The 23,037-nt window shown below is 41.8% G+C and overlaps 1 protein-coding gene across 1 annotated transcript in view; it reads left to right on the top strand.

The window, feature by feature from the left end:
• Positions 1 to 23,037, top strand: part of LRRK2 (leucine rich repeat kinase 2) — a 119,175-nt gene that overhangs the window by 15,479 nt on the left and 80,659 nt on the right. The window contains exons 4-10 of the mRNA XM_032803987.2: positions 1,788 to 1,876; positions 3,909 to 4,043; positions 9,240 to 9,374; positions 10,923 to 11,054; positions 13,988 to 14,107; positions 15,323 to 15,447; positions 22,315 to 22,394. Coding sequence (XP_032659878.1) covers positions 1,788 to 1,876; positions 3,909 to 4,043; positions 9,240 to 9,374; positions 10,923 to 11,054; positions 13,988 to 14,107; positions 15,323 to 15,447; positions 22,315 to 22,394 — 816 coding nt within the window. The remainder of the gene's footprint in view (positions 1 to 1,787; positions 1,877 to 3,908; positions 4,044 to 9,239; positions 9,375 to 10,922; positions 11,055 to 13,987; positions 14,108 to 15,322; positions 15,448 to 22,314; positions 22,395 to 23,037) is intronic.

Genomic DNA, 23,037 nt, shown 5'->3' with positions numbered 1-23,037 from the left:
GGGGCAAACCTAATCTCCATTTCCCTTCCTGAACTAGAGCTGGTGAGGGTCTGCTGTGCAAAGGAGGGGTTTGGATTTCAGGAGGCTGAGCAGAGTCATATGGGCCAACTCTGGGTTCTCCTTGCATTCAAGGTGTGGGACATGTATGGACAAGGGAGAAACTGGACAAAAGGATGTGTCTTTCCTCCACAATGGGGTGCATTAGGGATGTTCAGGACTATGGTACTTCAGGCACTGGGTTGAAGTATCCTCTGGTAAGTCTGTGGAGCTACTCTACAAGTTTGAAGGGAGAAGATTTTCCTTCCTTTCCTCCAACCATCTCCCCAGCTTTCAGCCCGACTAAGAATTTGTCTGAGGTCTCTGCCCCAGTGTAAAGGAGCTGTATAAGTCCTTATGCCCCTCTTAAGCCCGACAGAAGAGATCAATGAATAATGTTGCAAGTGCAGTGTGACATCTTTTCTCATGAATATCAAGACTATCTTTAACTGAATCTTGATTTCCACTGTTAAGAATGACCCAAATAGTGCACTTGATCCAAGTCTAAACTTCTGTATCCATAGGTTATGCAATGGTCACCTGGAGCCTACAAGGGCCTGGTTTTTATTGGATTTGTGATGGGTCAAGACAGTATCTCAATTCACTGCAAATTGGTACACAAATCCAATATATATAGTAGTTGCTTTCAGATGTATGCTACTGACGTAGAACATAGCCAAGATAGAAAATTCACTTTATAAATAACACTACTACACATATTCCTTTGCTGTGTGGTGTGGAGGGTTGTAAACTGTGGCTGAAGACACCCCGAACTTATGAGGTAGTACCTGCTCTGCTGCTAGCTCATCCTTGGCTTCTAGACATTGCGGTACCACTCTGTTGGATTGGGACTCTTCGGCTAAAAGAGATGGGTCTGGAGAAAGGGGAAGGAAAAGCTGGGAACCGGATAATCTCCCCCAGCATATTCCTCTGGGACCCTGTGATTTCCAGGGAAAAATGTGTCCAGAAGTCACTGTGGGTTGAACCATGCTGCAAATCATACTATGGTGAGGGAGAGGGAAGACCAGCGAGCTGTGCACAGGCTTTGGGACTCCATGCCGGTATGCCTGTCCTCCAGGGGGTCTAAAGATGGATATTGGGGGACCATTTGTTCTAGGCAGGGTGGTGAACTCCTTTCGCCTAGGTGGGACAGTTGTGAGGGAACTCAAATTTGTGAGGAAAATTTGTTTTTTCCTAAGTAGCTCTGCAGGTAAACCCAACAGCATGCGGCCTATTATCGGTAAAATATCTTTTATGTATACATTGGTATGACTTGCATCCCTTTTTTCTTTCTACCATTTTACTCCCATAGGGCCAAATTCTGCTCTCATGCATATACGTCCCCATTGACTTCAGTGGGAATTGTGTATGTGTATCTAATGACAGAAGTTGTTCCTCAGCAGTTAGTGATTTACACGGATCTTTTTATCTCCTTCCATTTTTGTTATATACTTGTCTATCATTACATCTCTCTTTTTCTTTTTTTAAAAGATGTACAGTCTCAATAAACAAAGTATAATATATAAAAATAAAATATTGAAAACTAGTTATGGTCATTGATGGCTTAAAAAGCCAAAGTGACAAAGGTATAAAATTTCTTTGAGTCAGAGCTAAAAATGGCTTTAAAAAGTTTTCCCTAGGTTAAATTAAAAAATTCTATTTCTTCAAGCAGGTGTTTGCTGTATACCTGTATTTGGTATATTTTGAACTAACATTTGATTAGTCTTAATATTTTTTTTTTTCCATTTTAGGCATATCCTTAAAATGCTTGCTATCCACAACGCAAACAGCAACCTCTTGATAATAGGACTCAAGGCACTAAATCAACTACTCTCTTCAGGTATTATGCATTTTACTTTCCCAATTGGTATGATATTTTTAATTGTAGACTATAATATAAAATGGGTTATTCGACACATTGGGCCTGATTCTTCTCTGCCATGCACCTCTGTGCAAAGTAGGAGTAAATGCTACAAAATTGTAATGGTAGTATTTTGCACCTACTTTGCACAGGTATATATAACTCCACTGGCTGCAAGACAATGGAGAATATAGACTTTCATTTTTGTTCAGAACCATTAGGATAGTAACAGATGCTTGCTGAGTAGTTAAGTAATTTTTCTTACTAAATGGAAGGGCAAGTTTACCTGATTCTCACATCTTTCCATTTGTAATAGCTAGTATTTCTGAAAAGATCAGATTCTCTCAGAAACACACAGTAATTTCTATCATTCTGCTCACTAACGACCAGATCCTGCTACATCCTGAAAGCTTCCTGTGAGATGCTGAACTGTTTGAACTCCCACTGAAATTAATGGGTATCCCCAAGGGTTATATTCTGCCACCCTTACTCTCACTGAGTAATATTTTACTTTACATATATAGTAGAACCTCAATTTTATGAACACCTCTCTTACAAACAGTCTGTTATAGGAACCATTTTTCCCAATGAAAAAAATCACATAATGAAAGTGACATTGTTGATGAACAAGTCAACGTCCCTTCACATTCTGGTGTCTTCCTTGCATTGGAAATAACTTTTCAGTGGTTTGAAGAACAAGAAGAAAGCAGTGCAATGCATCATACTGCAAGTTAGGCACCATACTTACTGTAATTTTGAGATGTTCAGTTTTATGCATTTTTCAATTTTATGAATTCCTCAATCCCCAATGAGTTCATAAATTAGAGGTTCCACTGTAGTGAGGACTATGGGCTTGATCCAAAGCCTTTTGATGCCAGTGGGAGTCAATCCATTGAGTTTAACAAGTTTTAAGTCAGACCCTATTTGCAGACCAAGGTACTAATCAATATGAACAATAATGATGGCAAAATATGGCCATTAATGAATGACTACTGCTAGCAGTTTTCCCTCAGTCTCATATGTCACAATGCTCCTAAGCTATCAACTAGTTATTCTATTATAGGTTATTTCTTACTGATACTGTTCCTCCCAGCGATATAGTAGATGTAATTGATTAATCAAACTTTACCCTTATATAATGTGTGTGTATACTTTAATTATACTCCAGTTAGAACGCCTGGCCAAGGAGAATGCAGAGCTGTAGGACTATATATTCTATATATACTATAGGTTCTAAATAGAACAGAATAGCTGCAACTGAAATGACATGCATTCGACGAAGTGGGTATTCACCCACGAAAGCTCATGCTCCAAAACGTCTGTTAGTCTATAAGGTGCCACAGGATTCTCTGCTGCTTTAACTGAAATACTATGCATAATGAATCATACTTTTCATTACACAACCTTGAAAAATTGTCATGAACATATATTAGTCCAACCAAAAATACACGCTTCCCATGAAAATGATTATCATGAAAGAACCTAATGATATTTTACTCATCCATTAGAAAAATTACTTGCCATAGGTGAGTGATTGCGTGGAGTTTTGCATGGCTGTTTTAACCCTGGCCTTCTGATGAGTTGTTTTATATGATCACCTATTTACTAGACACTTCCACCAATAGACAGAGTTTATCATAGGCTTTTAAAGAATCCATGTTAATTTAAAACAAAATGAGTTCAAGAAGTAGAAAATGACATTAGCATTTTTTATTCTTTATAATACAAGCAATTGGCCTGATGCTTCAGTCCTTATACAGGCAATGGTTCCGTTGGGAGTTTTGCCTGCATAGGAACTGAAGGATTGGGCCTAGTGACAGCAGGTGACTCTGGGAAACCCATATTTGCTGTACCAACACATAGATTTGACTCATCGTAGTGAAGACCAAAACTAGCACTTTTAAAGACAGTATGAAATAATTTGTAATCAAGTTCTGTGCTTCAGACAGAAATGATCAATGTAACTTAGTACAGAATGTAATCACATCTCATTTTCTCTTCTGCTGTATAGATATAATTACAATTATGCTCTTGGATGAAGAGACAGATGTATTTTTGTTGGTGTTTGATGCTATGCAAACCTTCCCAAACAATGAAGAAATCCAGCAATATGGTTGTAAAACTTTGCATGTGCTTTTTGAGAAAGGTATTTATATTTTGCGAAGTTTATCAAGATGAAATGATTTGGGAATAAACTAATGATGACTTCCTGGCTGCAAAAATACATGCTATGAGTTCTGAACTGTGTTATATTTTTATATAGTAAAGAAAGGATCGCACCTTAGTTGATTGGGTGAATCAATATAAAACCCAACTTTCAAGATCATACAAGAAAATACTCCATTAACTTTAGTGCTGTTAAAAAGATAAGTCAGTGCAATGTCCATGTGTAAATGTTTTCAGTTCAGAATAGTTGTGATTCTGATTATTTATATTTCTGAAATTGCAAAAGGTTTGAAGACTTTCACATTTACTGTATAATCATTTATTTTAGTGTATTCAAAAAAAGAAAATCTTTATGTACTGAAAACCTGCAAAATAGTTTTTATTTGCCATAGCTGGTTTTGATAGATCATGATATTATTAAAGCAGGTCTTGAATAAAAATGAAGCATCTTGTTTTAAAGTTAATTTTGAGAAATGCAACACCACAACTATTTTTGCTCACAGGGCCGGCCCACAACATTTTGGCATCTGAGGTGGGGAGCTCAAATGACACCTCCTCGCTTGGGCCAAAACTTTGAAAGGTCTCAATTCTGCCTTCTTCCTGTTCTATTCCTCTCATGGTACTGCTCTGCTACCTACCCCAATAAAGGAGAGCTAACAACTTAAAATGCCTTGTTCAAAAATTTTAAGTAACACTTGACTTTCAAACACCTGAACAGCAAATGTAACTTTTCTTATTGGCATAGTAAACACTGGCATTTTTATCTGTTTGAATAATCAAAGTGGTGCTTTCCATGCCTTCTTAGTTGCAAAGATTTGAACTGCTTCCTGAAGGTCCACAGTCTGGGCCAGTTCATGCTCTATTGAGATGGTTGCAAGGCTAACAGACTTCTCCTGTGTTATTGTGGAGTGTAAATGTGTTTTTATTAACTTGAGCTTGGAGAAGCTGCATTCTCGACTGGCAACTGTTACAGGAAGTGTTAGAAGTATGCGCAGAGCAACAAAAGCATTTGAAAAGAGGGTGGTCATCTTCTTTATGCACATATATTCCAGAACAGCCGTTGGAACTGAGCCTGCTGAAATGTATCTTGAAAGGGCTTACAGTTCATCCCCCAGATCACTCACATCCGTGTCGTGCATGTCATCATGTGTCAACACTGCCTCTAGCCCCCTGCATTGCTGGTGTAGGTCTTTTTCAGGTATAGTGAGGATTTTTGGAATGTCGTAGAACATCCCAAATATATTGTTATGTTCCTTGAACTACATGAAATGTTCTTCAACTGACTGTATTGCACAATCTAGCACCTGGTTAAAGAATTCAACTTTGAATTATTGTTTGGGGTATCTTAGGGGATTATCCCATGCCTCGTAATCAAAATGTCGTCTTCAGTGACTTGTATTCTTGAATGGGTGGGAAAATAGTTTGTGTGAAGTTCCTCTGCCAACTTCTGTGCACTCTTCAGAAAGTTTTGAAATCCCTCATCTGATGGGTAAGATTGTAGGTATGACTTTGCTTTGTCCAGTTGGTCCATTGCTCCAGATATATCAAGGTCAACGCCTTGGAGTCTCTTGCTTACAACATTTATTTCAAACAGCATGTCATGCCACAACACTAAGCCACACAGAAATTTGAAGTTATGTATGTTTCTGGTGATTCCATTTTCCTCTGCCATTGTTCTCCCATGAACAGTTCCTGTCATAGCATTATCCTCCATAATGGCAAATACGGCATCATCTATCTTCCCAATTTGGTGTCTGATAGGCTTTATCGCCTCCACTCGACCTTTCCATCGTGTGGCACTCGGGGGTTTCAGTATCAGAGAGGATGTTCCCAGATGTTGCTTCAAAATCTGCCATCGCTGAGTTAATGCAGAGAGAAATACATAGATGCTTGAATTACATTAAAAAATTCAGCAGCCTCACTAGAAGCTGATGCTGCATCACTGACCACCAAGTTCAATGAATGAGAACTGCATGGGGACAAAAAAAGCTCGAGGGTTTAAAACTCTCAGATCCATGTGTCTGCACTTCTCTGTTCTTTCCTCTCATGTTGGCACCATTATCGTAGCCCTGACCTCTCATGTCAGCTATCGCAATTCCCGTATCTTCCAGCTTTTAAGAAGCACATTGTCATACCAGCTCCTGTAGTATCATCAAATGTCAATAAATTCTAGAAAATGCTTTCTCTGACAGTCACCATTGCAGGGACATTTTCACTAGGTTCTGTTGTTGTTACAAAATGCACCATTAAAGTCATTTGTTCCATATGGCTGATGTCAGGTGTGCAGTCCAGAATAACAGAGTAATATCTTGCGGATTTCAGATCTGCCACAATCTTCTGTTTGAGCTTTTGTTGCCAGTAACTGTATGATCTCATTTTGAATGTTTTTTCCAAGGTAGTGGTGTGTGTACATTTCTTGGGTGATGACTGTTCTTAGGTGCTCCTGGAGTACAGCATCAAACTCATCCCTCAGCTCCACCATTTTAAGGGAGTTTCCATTGTTTGGTACATACAGCTGATCTGAAGTGCCACACAGTGCTAGGTTTTGGGTAGCAAGCATTCTCACAATGGCAATGAGCCTTTTCAGAACATTTTGCCAGTAAAGAGACTCTGAAGCAATCTTCTCTTGATGCTGATCATCTATGGTGGCCTTTAACCTCAGTCTCATCTCAAGATCTTTCCACCTATGGAATGCTCTCGGGTGATTTGCTGCCTTCTCATGGCATGCCAGATTTCTAGCCAGATTTTTCCAGTCTTTCTTTCCTGTAGAATCCGATGTAGCTGGAACATTAGACCTGGAAGAGTTTGCAACAAAAACAGTATGCAGCATTCTGGGTTTTTGAGTACGTAAGCCTTGGCATCTCCACTTTGTCACCATTGGGGATTTCATGTCAGTAATATGTTGGATGGAAACTTCTATTTTCATTGCCTTTGAGGAACATGAAGTTTTTCACTTGCTGTGGCCCATGCAGTACAAGGAAGTCCCTCAGGCTACTGCTCAAATGGGTCCACAGTCCTGGATCATCTAGACTTAAGGAACTAAACTCAGGACGGCTGTTTCTTGCGCCGCCTCCACACTCTTCTCTGATCTACACTTTTCTTCAGGAATGTGTATGGTTACATCCATTTGAGATGGAGATATGGATGCTTCAGTAACTGCTAGGTCACCTGCACTCTGACTAAGTCGAAGATCAGGCATCTCCTAACCACTCACATCCTCACTGGGGCTGGAAGGCTCACCATGAAGATTTGTCTCTATGTATCTCAGGAGAGCTCCTTCCTGCTTAGATAGAAAAGCTTCTTTTGCTTTCTTTTTTTCTGAATGCTGCTAGAGCAGGGGCAGGAAGAGGTGGGGCTGGGGCGGAGCAGGAGTGGGGGAAGAGCCAGAGCAGGGGCTGGAGCAGCACGCAGCTGTGCAGGGCACCAGGAAACTTGGGGGACCAAAATTTCCTGGCGCTCTGCGCAGCTGCATACTTTGTGTATGGGTAAGGACGGCCCGGCATAAGAGGCTTCTCCTCCTCTCTCCCTGCAGCTCCTGCTGCTTTCTATTATTCCCTCTCACTTTTTTCCTCCCTGCCTATTATGTCTCTTGTACCCTCCTTCCTTCAGCACAGCACTCCACTATCTCTGTGAATCTAGAGCAGAGAGAATACATCTACACCAGCAGCAGACACAATTTTCTACACTCTGGGTCCGAGTGGCTCCCCGCGCAGTCTGGCACCTGAGGCAACTGCCTCAATTCACTTCATAGTAAGGCCAGCCCTGTCTGCTCAACATCTACAAATAAATCTTCACTCCTCCGCTTCTGCCAGAACATATATAAAGATATCAGACAACTTATTCCTCTCTCCACCATTCGTATGTCACTGTCTTCTAAGCTAATAGGGACAATGACTATATTTTCACATGTTCTTGTACAAATCTAGCACAATAATATCTCAGTTTTGATCATAGTCTCTAGTGACAAGGAAGTATAAATTTTAAATTAATATTAATGTCATACATGTAGTTGTATTAATGTAATATATGTAATTTCAATTTTTTTCTTGGATTTGATCATTTTCTTTACTATTATATTTGTTTGGACTAAATTCTTTGCTCCTTTGTCAAACAAAACTCCCACTGAATTTTGTTATCAGTTCAACGTGGGAAGAAATAAGTGACTGATAGGATTTGGCCACATGAACAAATAGACTGTAATAGTGCAAACCACATGCTCTATTCGTTTGATATGCTGCTGCAGACAATTTTGTGTTAGAATTAATGTTTTCTTGCACTTTTACTCATTTAAATTGGATTATCCGTTTATACAGATATAATGTCCTAAAACAACAACCAACATTTTAATGCAATGTTCACTGGTAAGAAGCTCTAGGACATAATTAATACACTATATTCCAAGATATGCTTAATACATGACATGGACAATGGCAAAGGCCTACAAAACTAGTAAAAGATGTGACATTATACCAGTGCTCATTCTAAAAAATAAATGGAATGTGTCATGTCCACACAACTTTAGGGTTTGATCCTCGTTGTAAATACTTTTATTTTCTATTAGAGCTCACAGCTATAAAACCATATCGTGGCATTGATTTTTAAGCAGTCTTCGTCACTGGTTTTAATAGTGTTCTGCTTAAAATTCAATGATATGAAATAACTCCTAATTTTAATGTATGAAGGAAATTACCAGTCTTTACACTGCATCTCAACCATATGCTAAAAGAGAAACTGATGAAGTTTGTTAATCCATTTATGTCTACAGTACACTTACGTTGGCAAAATTTATGTCTCTCAGGAGGGTGGGTTTTTATGCCGATAGGAGAGCTCTCTCCTGTTGGCATCTTCCACCCCCAGCACACTGCAATGGTGCAGCTGCTGCTACAGCTTGACCTTAAGATCTTTTACTTATGTAAGCAACAGAGCAGTCGATTGATAGAAAGCAGGTCTTATGGTTCCCATTTACTTTGTTATTGTATCATAAAGGTTCTAGACCAAAGGAAGACAATGCTGACAAATTTTAAATTATTGAAAGTATTTTGATGTCTAGGATGCAAAAGGAATAAAATAAATATCAGAAAACTTTGTAAAAAAAAAAGTTTTTAATTAATACCAAGCTGTACAAATATATTATTTCCTTAAAACATACTACATCTCTGTTTGTTTTTCAATTTAGTTCCAGAAGAGCAGCTGATTGAATTTGTTGAAAGCAAAGATCACATGATCATACTGAATGTGTTAAAACAGTTTCAAGAAAAAGAAGATGTTGTACTTCCGGCACTTTATTCCTTACATTCATTAGCTGGTCCATGTAAGTGCATTACTGTGGCATTTGGGGCTATCAGTCTTTTCAAATCACTCACACTAGGACATTCAGTTCTGAAATGCTCTCTGTAGTGCTTCATGAATTCCCAGATAGTTCAAAGGAAAGCCATAGGCATTGGTGCACTGGATGGCTTTTGGCATCTGAGGAGGTCCGATGTAGGTGACTGAGCAAATCTGCTTTCGCAGAAGGTGGGAGACTAGAATGTGAGAGCAGCCTTGAATCCCTCTGTGCCCACCCAGTCCTGGACAGCTGTTGGCACTTCACAGGCTTAGAACTGCTCGATTGTGCCATTATTTAAGATCCACTCTATTTTTGTTCTTCTTTGGGTAGAAACTTTCAATAGCCTTTTTTGTATATTTGGGCTACTCTTATCATTAATTATTTGTGAAGTCTATAGAATACTGTTTGTTGAACACAAGTTTAGTTCATCATAATTGAGAAATCAGAAAAATAAGCACTTGAAAAATAAAGGAGGTTTCTCAGCTGCTAAGATTGACATTGGTTAAACATTGTGGTTATTGAAACAGAATATGTGGCCTCCTTTTACTCTGAAGTAAGCTGCTTCAGAATTCTTACCAGCTCAGTTGGACCCTTCCGCCTTGTGAAGTCCCAGAGCTTGGATTCCAGCCCAAACATGAAAGTCTACATAGCTATTCTGCAGCCCTGCAGCCCAAGCCCAAGTCTGCTGATCCTGGCCAGCTGGGAGTATTTAATTGCTGGTTAAACATACCCTGATTTTAATAGAAGTGGACCTGCTTTTTTGTCCCCATTTCTATTAGAAGATGATCTGCTCAGCTTCTTTCATTAATCATTAATAAGAATTTGTATTGTTGTTTGCTATATACTACTTCCACTTTAAACTAAGTGTAGAAGTATTTGTAATTAAAACCTGCACTTTGGCACATCATTCAAAAACCCAGAAGCATACCTTAGCAGAACACTTCTAAGCATTCTCTATCTATTGAATGGGCAGAGCTAACAGCCAAAATAAGTGATGTTAACTTGCTTACAAAAAGGAGAGGAGATTAGACTTACAATGGTTAGAGCGGGGCTTTACGGGTCAACATTTCTGGGTTGTATTCCAGGCCCTGCCTCTGAACTGGTGTACTGTATATCCTTGAGCTAATCACTTAAATACTATGTACTTCTGTTTATTCATCTGTAAAATGTGCAAAGAAATATTTACCTACCTGTTTACAGATTAATTAATATTTGTAAAGCACCTGGAAATCTCTTTATGAAAGGTGCTATATAAGTAAAAGGTGTCATTTCTGTTAAATGGCTAAATATATAATGGAAGCAGATCAGTAACAATTCACACTGTAAGTGACTCTAAGTTGAAGTAAAACAGCATTTATAGGTATAGGTGTTAATATCTTTCATTGTGGAAATAAGTAGACATAATAAAAATTGTCACAATGGTTAAAACCAAGGTAGAGATCCAGTTTTTGAAATACATGTATGTATTCAAGCCCTATCATTTAATTTTTCTTATTTAAGAAGCATAACAATGTTGTTGTTTTTTTACTTTAGCCAGCAATGTTGAAGTGCTCATGTCTGGAAATGTTAGATGTTATAATGTCATAGTGGAAATGATGAAAACATTCCCTAACAGTGAACCAATTCAGGAAGTGAGTTGCTGTTTGTTGCACAAGCTTACACTGGGTAAGTTCATGAAATAGTATTTTATACTGAAATTTTTTATTGTTTGCTTACTTGTTTAACAGCTGACAGTGTTGCTAGTGACAAAATTGCACCACCAGTTAACTTTTAGAGTAGAACTAGATTAATGTTTTATATCTAGTCAAACAAACAAAGAATGTATTTGTATTGTGGTAGCTCCTGAGGCCCTAGTCATGTAGACATGATGCTGTACCAATACAGAAGAAAGACAGCCTCTTCCTTGAAAATCTTAGTTTAAGTACAAGCCAAGAGAGAGGAGAGAAATACAACAAACAGACAGGAGAAGCACAAGGCAACAATGACACCTATGTGTGCATAGTATTAAAGCCTTCTTTTTAGAGTTATTACGGCATGGAAGATATTTCCTTCTACAATTTCATATTTGAGGTGCTGATGCTGAGTACTTGAGATACAACTGATGGTACTATATTTTTTTGTAAAAAGTGTCCTCTGGGATCTCATTTATCCTCCTTATAGTGCTCCCAAAGATCCACATCACAATAACCCTCCTTCTGGCCAAGGAGTTGGATATGGTTGCTTCTGGATTGTAGAAATGCTTCCGTGTTGACTGGGGTTAATTAAGAGCAAAACAAGGTGCTCCTCCACCCTCACAACGGACATCGTGTTATGCTCTATAGTGTTTGCAGCCCCTGCTTGCCTGATAAGTTTGAGTTAAAGTTTAGGACCTGGATTTCAATCTCCTGAATTATACGGCTGCTTCTAGAGTGTCAGTCTGACCAGTTGATATTTTACTTTTGGTTATGCCTGGTATAACTCACAGTCAAGTTAAATCTTGCTCTGTCTCATCTATAATTTTTATGTTTAAGTTAGAATAACGCTGAAAGCTTGCAAATTCAATAGCTTATGTTCAACTGTGACAAGACAGGTTTCAGAGTTGTAGCTGTGTTAGTCTGTATCAGCAAAAATAATGAGGAGTACTTGTGGCACCATAGAGACTAACAAATTTATTTGGGCATAAGCTTTCGTGGGCTAAAACCCACTTCATCAGATGCATGGACTGGAAAAAATAGGTAAGGCAACTCCTATCTTTTCATGTACTATGTATATATATCTTCCTACTGTATTTTCCACTCCATGCATCTGATGAAGTGGGTTTTAGTCCATGAAAGCTTATGCCTCAATAAATTTGTTAGTCTCTAAGGTATGACGAGATAGAATCACCACTTTTGCTGGTCTGAAGATGATCTGGTAATTTAAAGGCATTTACAGTACAAAATATGTTCATTACGTGTCACAGTCATACTTTTCTCTTTTAGATGAGCCTCTAGAGAGAGGCTCTCAAATTGTTTTATACCTAAGCACCTGGATGCCTTTAAGCTACATAAAGAAATGCAGCAAGAAACAGCTATTTAATGGAACAGGGCACTGCTACATAACTACATATCCATTTACAAGGGGAATTAAGTTAGATATTTCAGAATGATGCAGATGTGTTTATGTGCTTTTTTGAATTTGAGCCATAGAGCTCAGTCGTGCAAGATGCTGATCCTGTTTATCTCCTATTGAAAGCAATAGAAATTTGAGGATCAATTCTATAGTGAGTTGGAGTAAGCAAGGTTAGCTTCCTGTTGTGTGTCAGAAAAGCACCATCAAACCACAACTGGTATGCTCTGCAGTTTTACATTTCATCTGAAAGGCTAGAGAAAACAGTTATTCCTTTTAAAACTTTGAGTTTTACGTGTCACGTTGGTAGAGTGATTCAACTCTCTCTTAATTAAGAATTACTAAACAAAATTAAATATCTGATACAATAGATGTAACTGGCAGAATATGTTTAATGAAGTAGTTACTCCTAAAATAAGATTTACATGTAGTATTTATTTTCCTTGGGGAAGATAGGAAAATTTGGTTTTTATTTGTTTGTTCTTTGCAGTATTCCTTACTTTGAACCTGTGGCAGGAAATGCTGCACGTACCATAGTAAATGTTTGTTTCTTTTTAGAGATGCTCATTATATATACAGCAAAGATATTTATCTACCTACTCTTTCAAAATATGTAAACTCTCTTCTTTTATAAACTCTTTTTTTTTTATTTAAAATATAATTAGAAGCTTTTGCTAATCCCTAATCTATTTTGTGTGGCGAGATCTCTGTTTCAGAATATAGGTCAAAACAGTTAAATAGCTTCCCTTACAGGGTCGGTCAAGTGTCAGTGCAGAAATCAAAGTGCAGGTCTGTACTTTGGTCAGGGTATGTCTACACTGGAAACTTCAAAGCACTACCATGGGAATGCCTCCACGACAGTGCTTTGAAGTGCAAGTGTGGTCACATGCGAGCGCTGGGAGACAGCTCGCGTGTGAGCACACTTGGCTCCCAGAGCTTGGAGCCCATCTACACTAGCGCTTTAAAGCACTCAGACTTGCTGTTACCACTGCCCTGAGCCAGCAAGTTAGAGCTCTGTAAAACGTTAAGTGTAGACAAGCCTATCGTCATTTGAAGGCAGGAATAGCTTGGAAAGAATGCAGTGGCTGCAAACTCTGCCTTTTGACAGAGGTAAGCTCTTCATTTTGCTCTTCATTAACACCTCCAGTAGCTGCCTAAAGGAATGGTGTTTATAGGCTCTAGAGAGTCACATCCAGCAAGTCTCATCTGAAGGTAGGTAAAATCCTCTTTGAAGGATTCAGTGGAATATAGAGGATCCTCATGGGTTCTTCCTACATGAATGAGGAAGAGAAACCGAAGAACCCAGTTCCCTGGTTTTCTTATTTTTGGCCAGTTATCCTCATTTCACAATGCAGTTTATTTACTATGTCAAACAAATTAACTGCCTCATCTGCTGTTTTTCTTCAAGCACAGTATGTATGTCCTATGCATGTGGATATAACTATTTTGTCTCTGTATATAAATATAGATCTAGCTAGATATTTCAGATAAAATTATAATCTACTTTTTAGGAAATTTTTTCAACATTCTGGTATTAAATGAGGTACACGAAGTCATTGTGAAGGCTGTTATAAGATACTCTGCAAATGCAAAGTTACAGGCTGCAGCACTCGGTTGTTTAGCTCTCCTCAGTAAGTAAATTCCTTTCTAATTACCTAAATAAAATGATTAATGGACAAACGTTTGTTTCCACAATTGGTGTGCTAGTGTAATTTCCTGTGGTTTCATAATTCTTCTATATTTTGTGACTAGTAGATTTCAAACAGGAATAGGGGTTAACAAGGCTAGGTATGCAACAGTGTTTTATCTTGCTCACCTGATAGAGCTCATTGTTTTGTTGTAACATGCCAGTATCTACCAGTTAGCCATGTCACCTACCCTCCGCTCAGTTGGTATAGTATTTTGATGAGCACTAACATGTCTATTCATAGGTTGCATACTGGATAATCCCTTCTTAGTTTAAAAACTATTATGAGGGTAGTGAATATAGGTATTCTGAATCTCATGATTGGTTTGTGTATCTGCAAATACTGCTATGGCAGTTTACTTCTGTTTCCCAGCAAAGTGGTGTCTGTGTTTTAGAAATAACCTGACAGTTTTGAGCTTTGTTTGAAGCTGCATTAAGGCCACAGTTTTAAAATGTTTGTTATGGGTGTGATCCTGTAACCTCTTACAAGTGTGAATAATTGTGTCGCACTGGAGTCAGTTGGGTTGCTCATGTGAATAAGAGTACCAAAGGTGTAGCAGATAGCAGAACTGGGCCTACTTTGTGTAACCTTTAGTACCATGTTGGCAACCATTCATTTTCATAAGTATTGAAATTCACTGTCAATTTAAAACCACATTTTATTTTTCCTCTTGCCCTATACTTCTCTTAGCCATTTCAGTGTACCCTTCTTTTCCTAATGACAGAAGAGTGCTGGAAGATCATGGTAGTCTGTGATGAATGGCAGTGTACAAGTGTCGTAGGGTCATGTTTTAACATCTGCAGTATTCTTTATGTGAACATGAAAATAAATGTGTGCATGCATTTTAAAATTAGAAATATGGCCTGAGATATAACTACATTTAATTTAACACCCTTTTGTCTGTAATGAACTTTTAAAATATTTTCATAATGTCAAAGAAAATGGAAAAAAATCTGTTGTAGAACTTGAATCAGAAGTTTTTATCTTTCCTGGAAGGGACTGACTTATATCACTGACTTATTACTTTCTCTGGTAAAATCTGCTTTGGCAAAATCTGATTTAGCCGCATAGGCAGAGATGAGCACCCATGTAACTCAGAGTGAGAACAAGTCCTAAATCTTTTATTTTCATGATAAGGATTGTCATTTTATTTTCAAGCGGAAACAATATTTTTAAACCAAGACTTCGAGGAAAGAAAAGAAGAGGAAGAGGGAGAAAAATTATATTGGCTGGAAGCATGCTATAAAGCATTAAAATTGCACCGAAAAAACACAGATGTACAGGTGAGAATTTTGTGTGTGTGTGTGTGAAAATAAAAAAAATTAAATGCAGAAGTGAAGGTGTTTAGCAAAGTAATTCTCTCAAATATACTAAAATTATAGACTGTAGAAATAAAGATTGGGTTTTGCTTAATTATTAATAATGGCTTCTCATGATAGAAGTGCATGTGGACCCACTCTTTTTCACAGACAGGCTCTTACCACCTGTTAGAGGGTGCCATGATTTAGAGAAGCAAAGGAACTCAAGATTGTTAATAAATACCTTGTCACACAAAATAAATAGATAAATAAAACCCAACAGGCTGTAAAACAGCACGTTCATTCAGTTACAATATCTTCTGTTGTGTCCATCAGATTATACCTTTTATGAGAGTGAGACCCACTTGTGAAGAATAATCTTCTCTTGGCAAATGGAAACAATTTAAATATTCCCCAAAATCAGTAGGTGAATCTTGACTGACTAACTATTTATTTATAGTAAAGGGACATTTGAATAAAGAGAAATGTATCCGATTTGTGATCATAATTATTCGCTGACATGACACTGAAAATTATTTATTCTTGCTTACACTGTCTGGTTAGTCATGGTCAGCATAGTGTCAGCTAACTCAGTTCTTCACATTCATGTTTGAACACAATAACATGTTCTCCAATAGATAAACTCTTGATGATTGGACTGGAGTTAGGAATTAATGCTTGTCAGTTCTCCATTAGTTCATCTCCTCAGTGGAGTCGTCTCTGTCACTTCTTCAGATCATGCACATGTAGTCATTAAGGGTATAATTCACATGTGATACAGAGGACCAATGCAAGGCCTTGTCAGAGGCTGAAATGTGGGCCAGGATCTTACCCTGTAGCCTTCATACCACAATATAAGAGAACAGAAATATAAGTGTTTATAAATTTAACCCAAGAGCAACGAGTCTCTGAAAAAAGGAATGAGACACACATAGTTCGTATGGTCGATGTCTGTTCTTCGAGTGATTGCTCATGTGCATTCCACAATAGGAGGTGTGTGTGCTGGCCACATGCACCGGTGCCAGAAGTTTTTCCCTTAGCAGTACCCGTAGGGTAGTACCCCTAGCAACTCCTGGAGTGGTGCTGCCATGGCATAGTTCCCCCCACCCTCAGTTCCTTCTTGCTGCCAGTTAAGGTGCCTCAGAACTGCTGTGCTCCAGCTCTGCTGTAGCTTTCGCTCTTGGACTTCATTTAGTTCATAGTTTAGTTAGAACCTGTAGTTAAAAAAGAAAAAAAAAAAAGAATAAGTTTAGTTAGAATAGTTAAGTGTTCCTGGGTTGGGGCATGTGACACTTGCAAACAGCCTATGCCCGTGAGTGATCCACACGTGGACTGTTCACGCTGTCTGGGGGAAACCCACCTCAACAATCGCTGCAGGATTTGCAGATCCGTCAAGCCTCGGACCAAGAAGGAGCAGGACATATGGCTCCAAGACATTTTGATAATCGACCGTGACCCTGACACCGTTGTGCCACTCCAAATCAGAACCACCGCGGCATCAGTGTGCAGCCACCCATTGGTGCCATCTAGCAGTCAGCACTGCTCCCTGTCCACAGGATGCTCAAAAAAGGCAAAGGAGAGGTCGTCTTTGCCACAACACTGGAGCAAGGCTCGGGGAGAGACTGGACCTGCGCTGGGCAGCTCTCCATCCTCTTCGACCTCTGACTCAAGTCGAGTGGAGTAGCCCGGCCCACTCCAAGCTGATCTCCCTGGGTGCCAGTGCCCACATTTGGGTGCCTTCCACACCAGAAGCCCTGCAGGCGGCTTGAGATGTCTCTCTACCAGCACTGGTTGCACCGACACCAGTGTCTCCCCAGTCCAGAGGCAAGCTGCTGCTTGGACCCCCACAATCGACACCTGGACAGTACTGCTCGCGGTCAAGGGAAGGTTCCTGACAATGTTCTCCGCTCAGTGACCATCACACATGCAGCCTGCACAAGTCCCCGTCGACCCCCATCAGGTTTGTCTGGCTGTGTGCTGAGCATCAGGGCTTCCAGGCATTGCTCTGCCTCAAGGGAACATAGACCTTGCGATGAGAGCATGCGCTGCCGGGACCAGGACAGACGGCACTGGAACTCTTTGTCTCTGAGAAGCTATTGTAGCCCTTTGAGATATGGACGCTGACACCACTCCCGCTTGTCATCACGCTCAAGGCCCTGCCATGATACCACTCCCATAGCCCCTGGCATAGATCTCCGGCACCATGCGGTCGTGGATCCGCCCGCTCCTTCACTCCGAGATCACGGTCTCGTGCTCGGCACCATTCGCGACACAAGAACTTGTTCCCATACCGGGATAACCGTAGATCATATGCCAGTCCAGCCTCCCTTCGAAGTCAGCAGTCCGTGGGCCAGGCAAGTCAAGCAGGGCAGTCTGCTCTGATGGTGCCACAGCAGGTGCAGTGTCACTGGGCTCCCTGGCTAGCACCATGGTACCAATGGGCCCTGTAGGCCCCAACGCAGCCCCCGGTGGTGGCTTGCTCAGTGGACAGAGCTGTGGAAAAACCGTTGGCTTCGCTCTCTCAACCTCCCAGAAAAGGGTCAGTGGAGCGCTCATCCCCAGTCCCGCGCGCAGAAGGGGAACCAAATGGTGGGCCCAGCAGTACCGGTGGGGATGCAGAGCACCACAGGCCCATCCTCATCCTCCCCCAGTGAGGCAATCACGGCTCCTCCTCCTCGTCCTGTACTGCAGGAGAACACAAAAGCCCAGCAAGAGTTGTTGAAAAGGGTGGCATCAAGCCTCAACCTTCAAGCGGAGGAGGTGGAGGAACCCTCGGACTCTCTGTTTGATGTCCTCTCGGCTATGGCACTGACCAGGGTGGCTCCCCCACTCCATGAAGGGGTGGCAAAGATTTCAAATGCCCTGTGGCAAACCCTGGGTTCCTTGCCCCCCATTTCTAAGAAGACTGAATGGAAGTATTTTGTGCCTGCCAAGGGGCACGAGTATCTATATACCCACCCCACCCCCAGCTCCTTAGTGGTCAAGGCAGTCAACCATAAGGAGCGTCAAGGTCAACCCGCTTCTACCTCTAAGAATAAGGACTCGAGACTTGACATATTTGGTAGAAAGATTTATTTATCCTTGAATTTCCAACTGAGGGTAGCGAACCACCAAGCCCTGCTGGGCAGATATGACTTCAACAGTGCCCAAAAATTCAGATTCCCTTCTGGAGCGTGATTAAAAAGGAGTTTAAGGCTCTGGCTGAGAAGGGCACAGCCGCCGCTAGGGCAGCCCTTCAGGCAGCCTCAGATGTCTCAGATACGGCTGTGACATCTGTGGCCTCTGCAGTGTCCATGAGGAGAGCGTCATGGCTCCTGTTGTCTGGGTTGTCCAGTGAGGTGCAGAACTCCTTGCAGGACCTTCCGTTCGACAGCAAGACCCTGTTCGTGGAACAAACAGACATGAAGTTACATGGTCTTAAGGACTCCCACACTACTGATCTCTATGTGCTGGTCCCAGACAGGACCAAATTCAAACCGCAGCAGACCCCCAGTCAGGCCACCCACGCTAGATATGACTCCCCTTATAAAAAAAAATCAAGGGACTATAAAAAGCACCCACAACGGCAATCTTGGCCTACGCCCCAGTCTGGGCCCTCTAAGGGCAAGCAGACGGGTAAACACCAGTTTTGATGGGATGCCTGGGGGTGACTTGCCAGTTTGCACCAAGGATCCACCCGACCTTGCCTTCTCCAACTGCTTATGTACTTTCCTCCCAGAGTGGTCCTGGCTGACCTCAGACCGATGGGTCCTCAACACCATCTCCCAGGGCTATACCTTCCAATTTCTTGCTACCCCACCTTATCACTCTTCAGGGACCCCTCTCATGGGGGCTTACTCGAGCAAGAGGTGCAGCGGCTCCTTCACTTAGGAGTGGTGGAGGTGGTGCCGGCAGAATTTAGACACAAGGGATACTACTCCCGCTATTCCCTTATCCTGAAGGCGAAAGGAGGGCTCAGGCACATCCTGGACCTGCGAGGCCTGAACCAGTACATGGTAAAGCTCAAGTTTCACATGGTCTCTCTGGTCTCCTACATCCCCTCCCTGGATTGTGGAGATTGGTACGCCACCCTCAATTTACAGGATGTGTACTTCCACATTCACATATTCAAGGGCCACAGACATTTCCTCCGCTTCACGGTAGGGCAGGAACACTACCAGTTCACTGTCCTCCCATTTGGCCTATTGATGGCACACACAGTCTCCACATAGTGTATGTCTGTGGTAGTGGCCTACCTCAGAAATCAGGGGGTCCAGATCTTTCCCTACATCAATGACTGGCTGATCAAGGCAGCTCCAGATCACAGGTACAGGATCACGTAACACTCTTCCTGTCCACGTGCGCCATGCTGAGGCTGCTGGTAAACAGCACCAAATCCACACTGGTACTGGTGCAACGCATAGAATTTATTGGTGCAGTTCTGGACATGACAGCGGCCAGAGCCTCCCTCCCACCGAACAGATTCGAAACCCTGAGGGAGCTCATTGGGGCGGTCATGAGGTTTCCCCGTGACGACCGCCAGAGTGTGCCTCCAGCTTCTGGGTCACATGTTGGCATGCATATACATGGCTCATCATGCCAGGCTCAGGATGAGGCCCTTTCAGCTCTGGTTGGCCTCTGCATTCTCCCAGTCCAGAGACAGGATGGACAAAGTCCTCACGGTACCTGAACCTGTGCTAGCCTCCCTCTGTTGGTGGTCTGCCCTGGGGAACATGCTCCAAGGGGTTCCGTTCAGGGGCCAGCCTGACTGTGGAGCTGATGTCTGATACGTCAGACTTGGGGTGGGGAGCCCATGTGGGAAACCTCCAGACCCAAGGTCTGTGGTTAGCGTAGGAACTAGCCCTGCACATAAATGTCAAGGAGCTCAGGGCAGTCCGTTTATCCTGTGTGGCCTTTTGCCTGGACCCTGGCAGGCAGGATGGTCAGGGTTCTCACGGACAACACGGTCTTGATGTTCTACATCAGCAGGCAAGGCGGGACCTTCCCCTCTGCCACAAAGCACTCAGCCTGTGGGACTTCTATGTAGCCCATGATATCACCCTGGAAGCCCACCACTTACTGGGCGCCCGGGACTCTCAGGCAGATCGGCTGAGCCAGGACTTTTCCTCTCAGCATGAATGGTTGCTGCACGCAAAGGTGGTGCACAGGATCTTCTGCATGTAGGGCACTCCCCAAGTGGACCTCTTTGCGACAAGGCAGAATCACCGGTGTCCCTGTTTCTGCTCCAGGGGGAGTGGGGGGAGAGCATGGGCGTGATCTCCGACGCCTTCCTTCTGTCTTGGTCCGGTCAGCTTCTGTATGCCTATCCCCCGTTTCCACTGATCGGCAAGGTCTTGGAAAAGGTTGCAAAAGGCTTGGACCACTTCTTTCCTTACGTTAGGCCTCCAGTCCCACAGTGGAACCTGAACTTGGTACTGGCCAAGGTGATGGGACTGCTATTTGAACCACTTGTTACATGCTTCTGGTCCCACCTCGCCACAGAGAAAGCTACTTTCCATGAGATCAAGCTCTGGGCTCTGACCTCCGAACCCCCATACGTGGTGTTCCATAAGGACAAGGTCCAGCTCTGACCACATCCCTCGCTCCGACCGCATCTCTTGTTCCTCCACAAGGTGGTCTCCACCTGTCATATGGGCCAGGACATTTTCCTGTCGATGCTCTGTCCCAAGCCCCACATGTCCAGTGAGGAGTGCCACCTCCACATGCTAGATGTAAGACGGGTTCTAGCCTTTTACCTGGAGCATACGAAACTGTTCAGGAAATCTTCGCAGCTGTTCATTGCCACAGCTGAATGCATGAAAGATTGGTCAATCTCCACCAAGCGGCTCTCCAATTGGATCATTTCATGTATCCAGACTTGTTACGACCTGGTGGGAGTTCCCCTGCCGCCGATAGTGAGGGCGCACTCAACAGGAGTGCAAGCCTCATCAGCTGCCTTTCTGGCTCACATCCCTATTCAGGACATTTGCAGGGCTGCCACGTGGTCATCGGGTCCACACGTTCAGCTTGCATTACGCGATCGTCTCCCAACTAGGGAGGATGCTGAGTTCGGCAGGGCGGTGGTCCGTCCTGAGTGTCTGTGAACTCCTACCCACCTCCAACAGATATAGCTTAGAATCACCTATTGTAGAATGCACATGAGCAATCACTTGAAGAAGAAAAAACAGTTACCTTTTCCGTAACTGGTCTTCAAGTTGTGTTGCTCATGTCTATTCCACATCCTGCCCTCCTTTCCCTCTGTCGGAGTTGTCTGTCAAGAAGGAACTGAGGGTGGGGGGGAGTGTGCAGCGCTTTGTACCACACCATGGTGGTGCCACTGCAGGTGTCGCTAAGGGTGCTCCCCTACAGGTACTGCTAAGGGAAAAACTTCTGGCACCAGTGCACGTGGCGAGCATGTACACCTATTGTGGAATGGACATGAGCAACACATCTCAAAGAAACCAGTTACGGATATCAACTTGGTATTACTTAGCACAGTGAGAAAAAGAGATGGTCCATGGCTTGTTTGAAAAAAAGTAAGCCAGGGAAATTCCTAAATTCTATTCATGAAATAAAACAACAATCAATAAGAACATGAGATATATGTGTGTATTTTTAGTAAGATCTGTATATATAAAAATTAAGTAAGGCTTTCTGTCATCATAACAATTCTGGATAACATAAATTATGACTGAATTAGTATTTTTATTCATAACTGTTAATTTTTTTTATCTGTTTTTGATTTGTTGACCTCCACAACAGAGTGGCAAAAATAGTGGAACTATTTTTAAAATGTTTTTTAAAATAATTTATAGCTGTTTTAAATTGTATTTGTTTTAAAAGTATTTTATTTTGCTCTTGTTTTAAATTCAGGAGGCTGCTTGTTGGGCTTTGAACAATCTGTTTATGTACCAATGCAACCTTCATGAGAAAATTGGAGATGAAGATAAACAGTCAGTAACAATAACTTGAATTATGTGTTGGGAAGCAGGGAGATTCAAAACTAATTGTTAGGTCACTTGGGTTAATTAATTTGTGGTACTTTGTTTCCCTTTTGTTGCTTTCTAATTCATCAAACAGGGCAGGGCCAGCAGTGATACCTGGGGGAGGGATGCTGCCTGAAGACACTCAGCTTGTTGCTGTTCCCAAAAGATTAGGACTGGGGGAGGAGCTTCAACCACCTTGTAGCTTGGGAGAAAAAGATGAGGAATAAGTCCCCAAATTAGATGGAAAGCTGAGGTGTCGGGGGCACTACTGGAATCAGGGAGGAGAAGCTGGACTTGGGCAAGACAGAGAGAATCTCTTTGTCACCTCCTTCTCAGAGATGTCATGATAGCCAAATGTGAAATACACTTTATTGTATTATTTTGTGGACCTTGACTCATTTAGACAAAGCTCCCATTAATGTCAGGGAGACAGGAATGTGCAGTTTTGCAAGTATTCAAAGGGTTTTCTCTTTAACTGTTGCTATGGCAAAACATTAACAACCTGGTATTATGTTCTACAAAGAATAATTTCACTTAACTCTAATATAGGTTCCTAAAAATGTACTATAACCATTGTAATATGGCCATTATGCAGTGATTTATTTATTTT

Source organism: Chelonoidis abingdonii, chromosome 1 (genome assembly GCF_003597395.2).
Source record: "Chelonoidis abingdonii isolate Lonesome George chromosome 1, CheloAbing_2.0, whole genome shotgun sequence".
Classification (NCBI taxonomy): Eukaryota; Metazoa; Chordata; order Testudines; family Testudinidae; genus Chelonoidis; species Chelonoidis abingdonii.
Note: the sequence above shows the minus strand (reverse complement) of the source record. Positions and strands in the feature narration are given on the sequence as shown.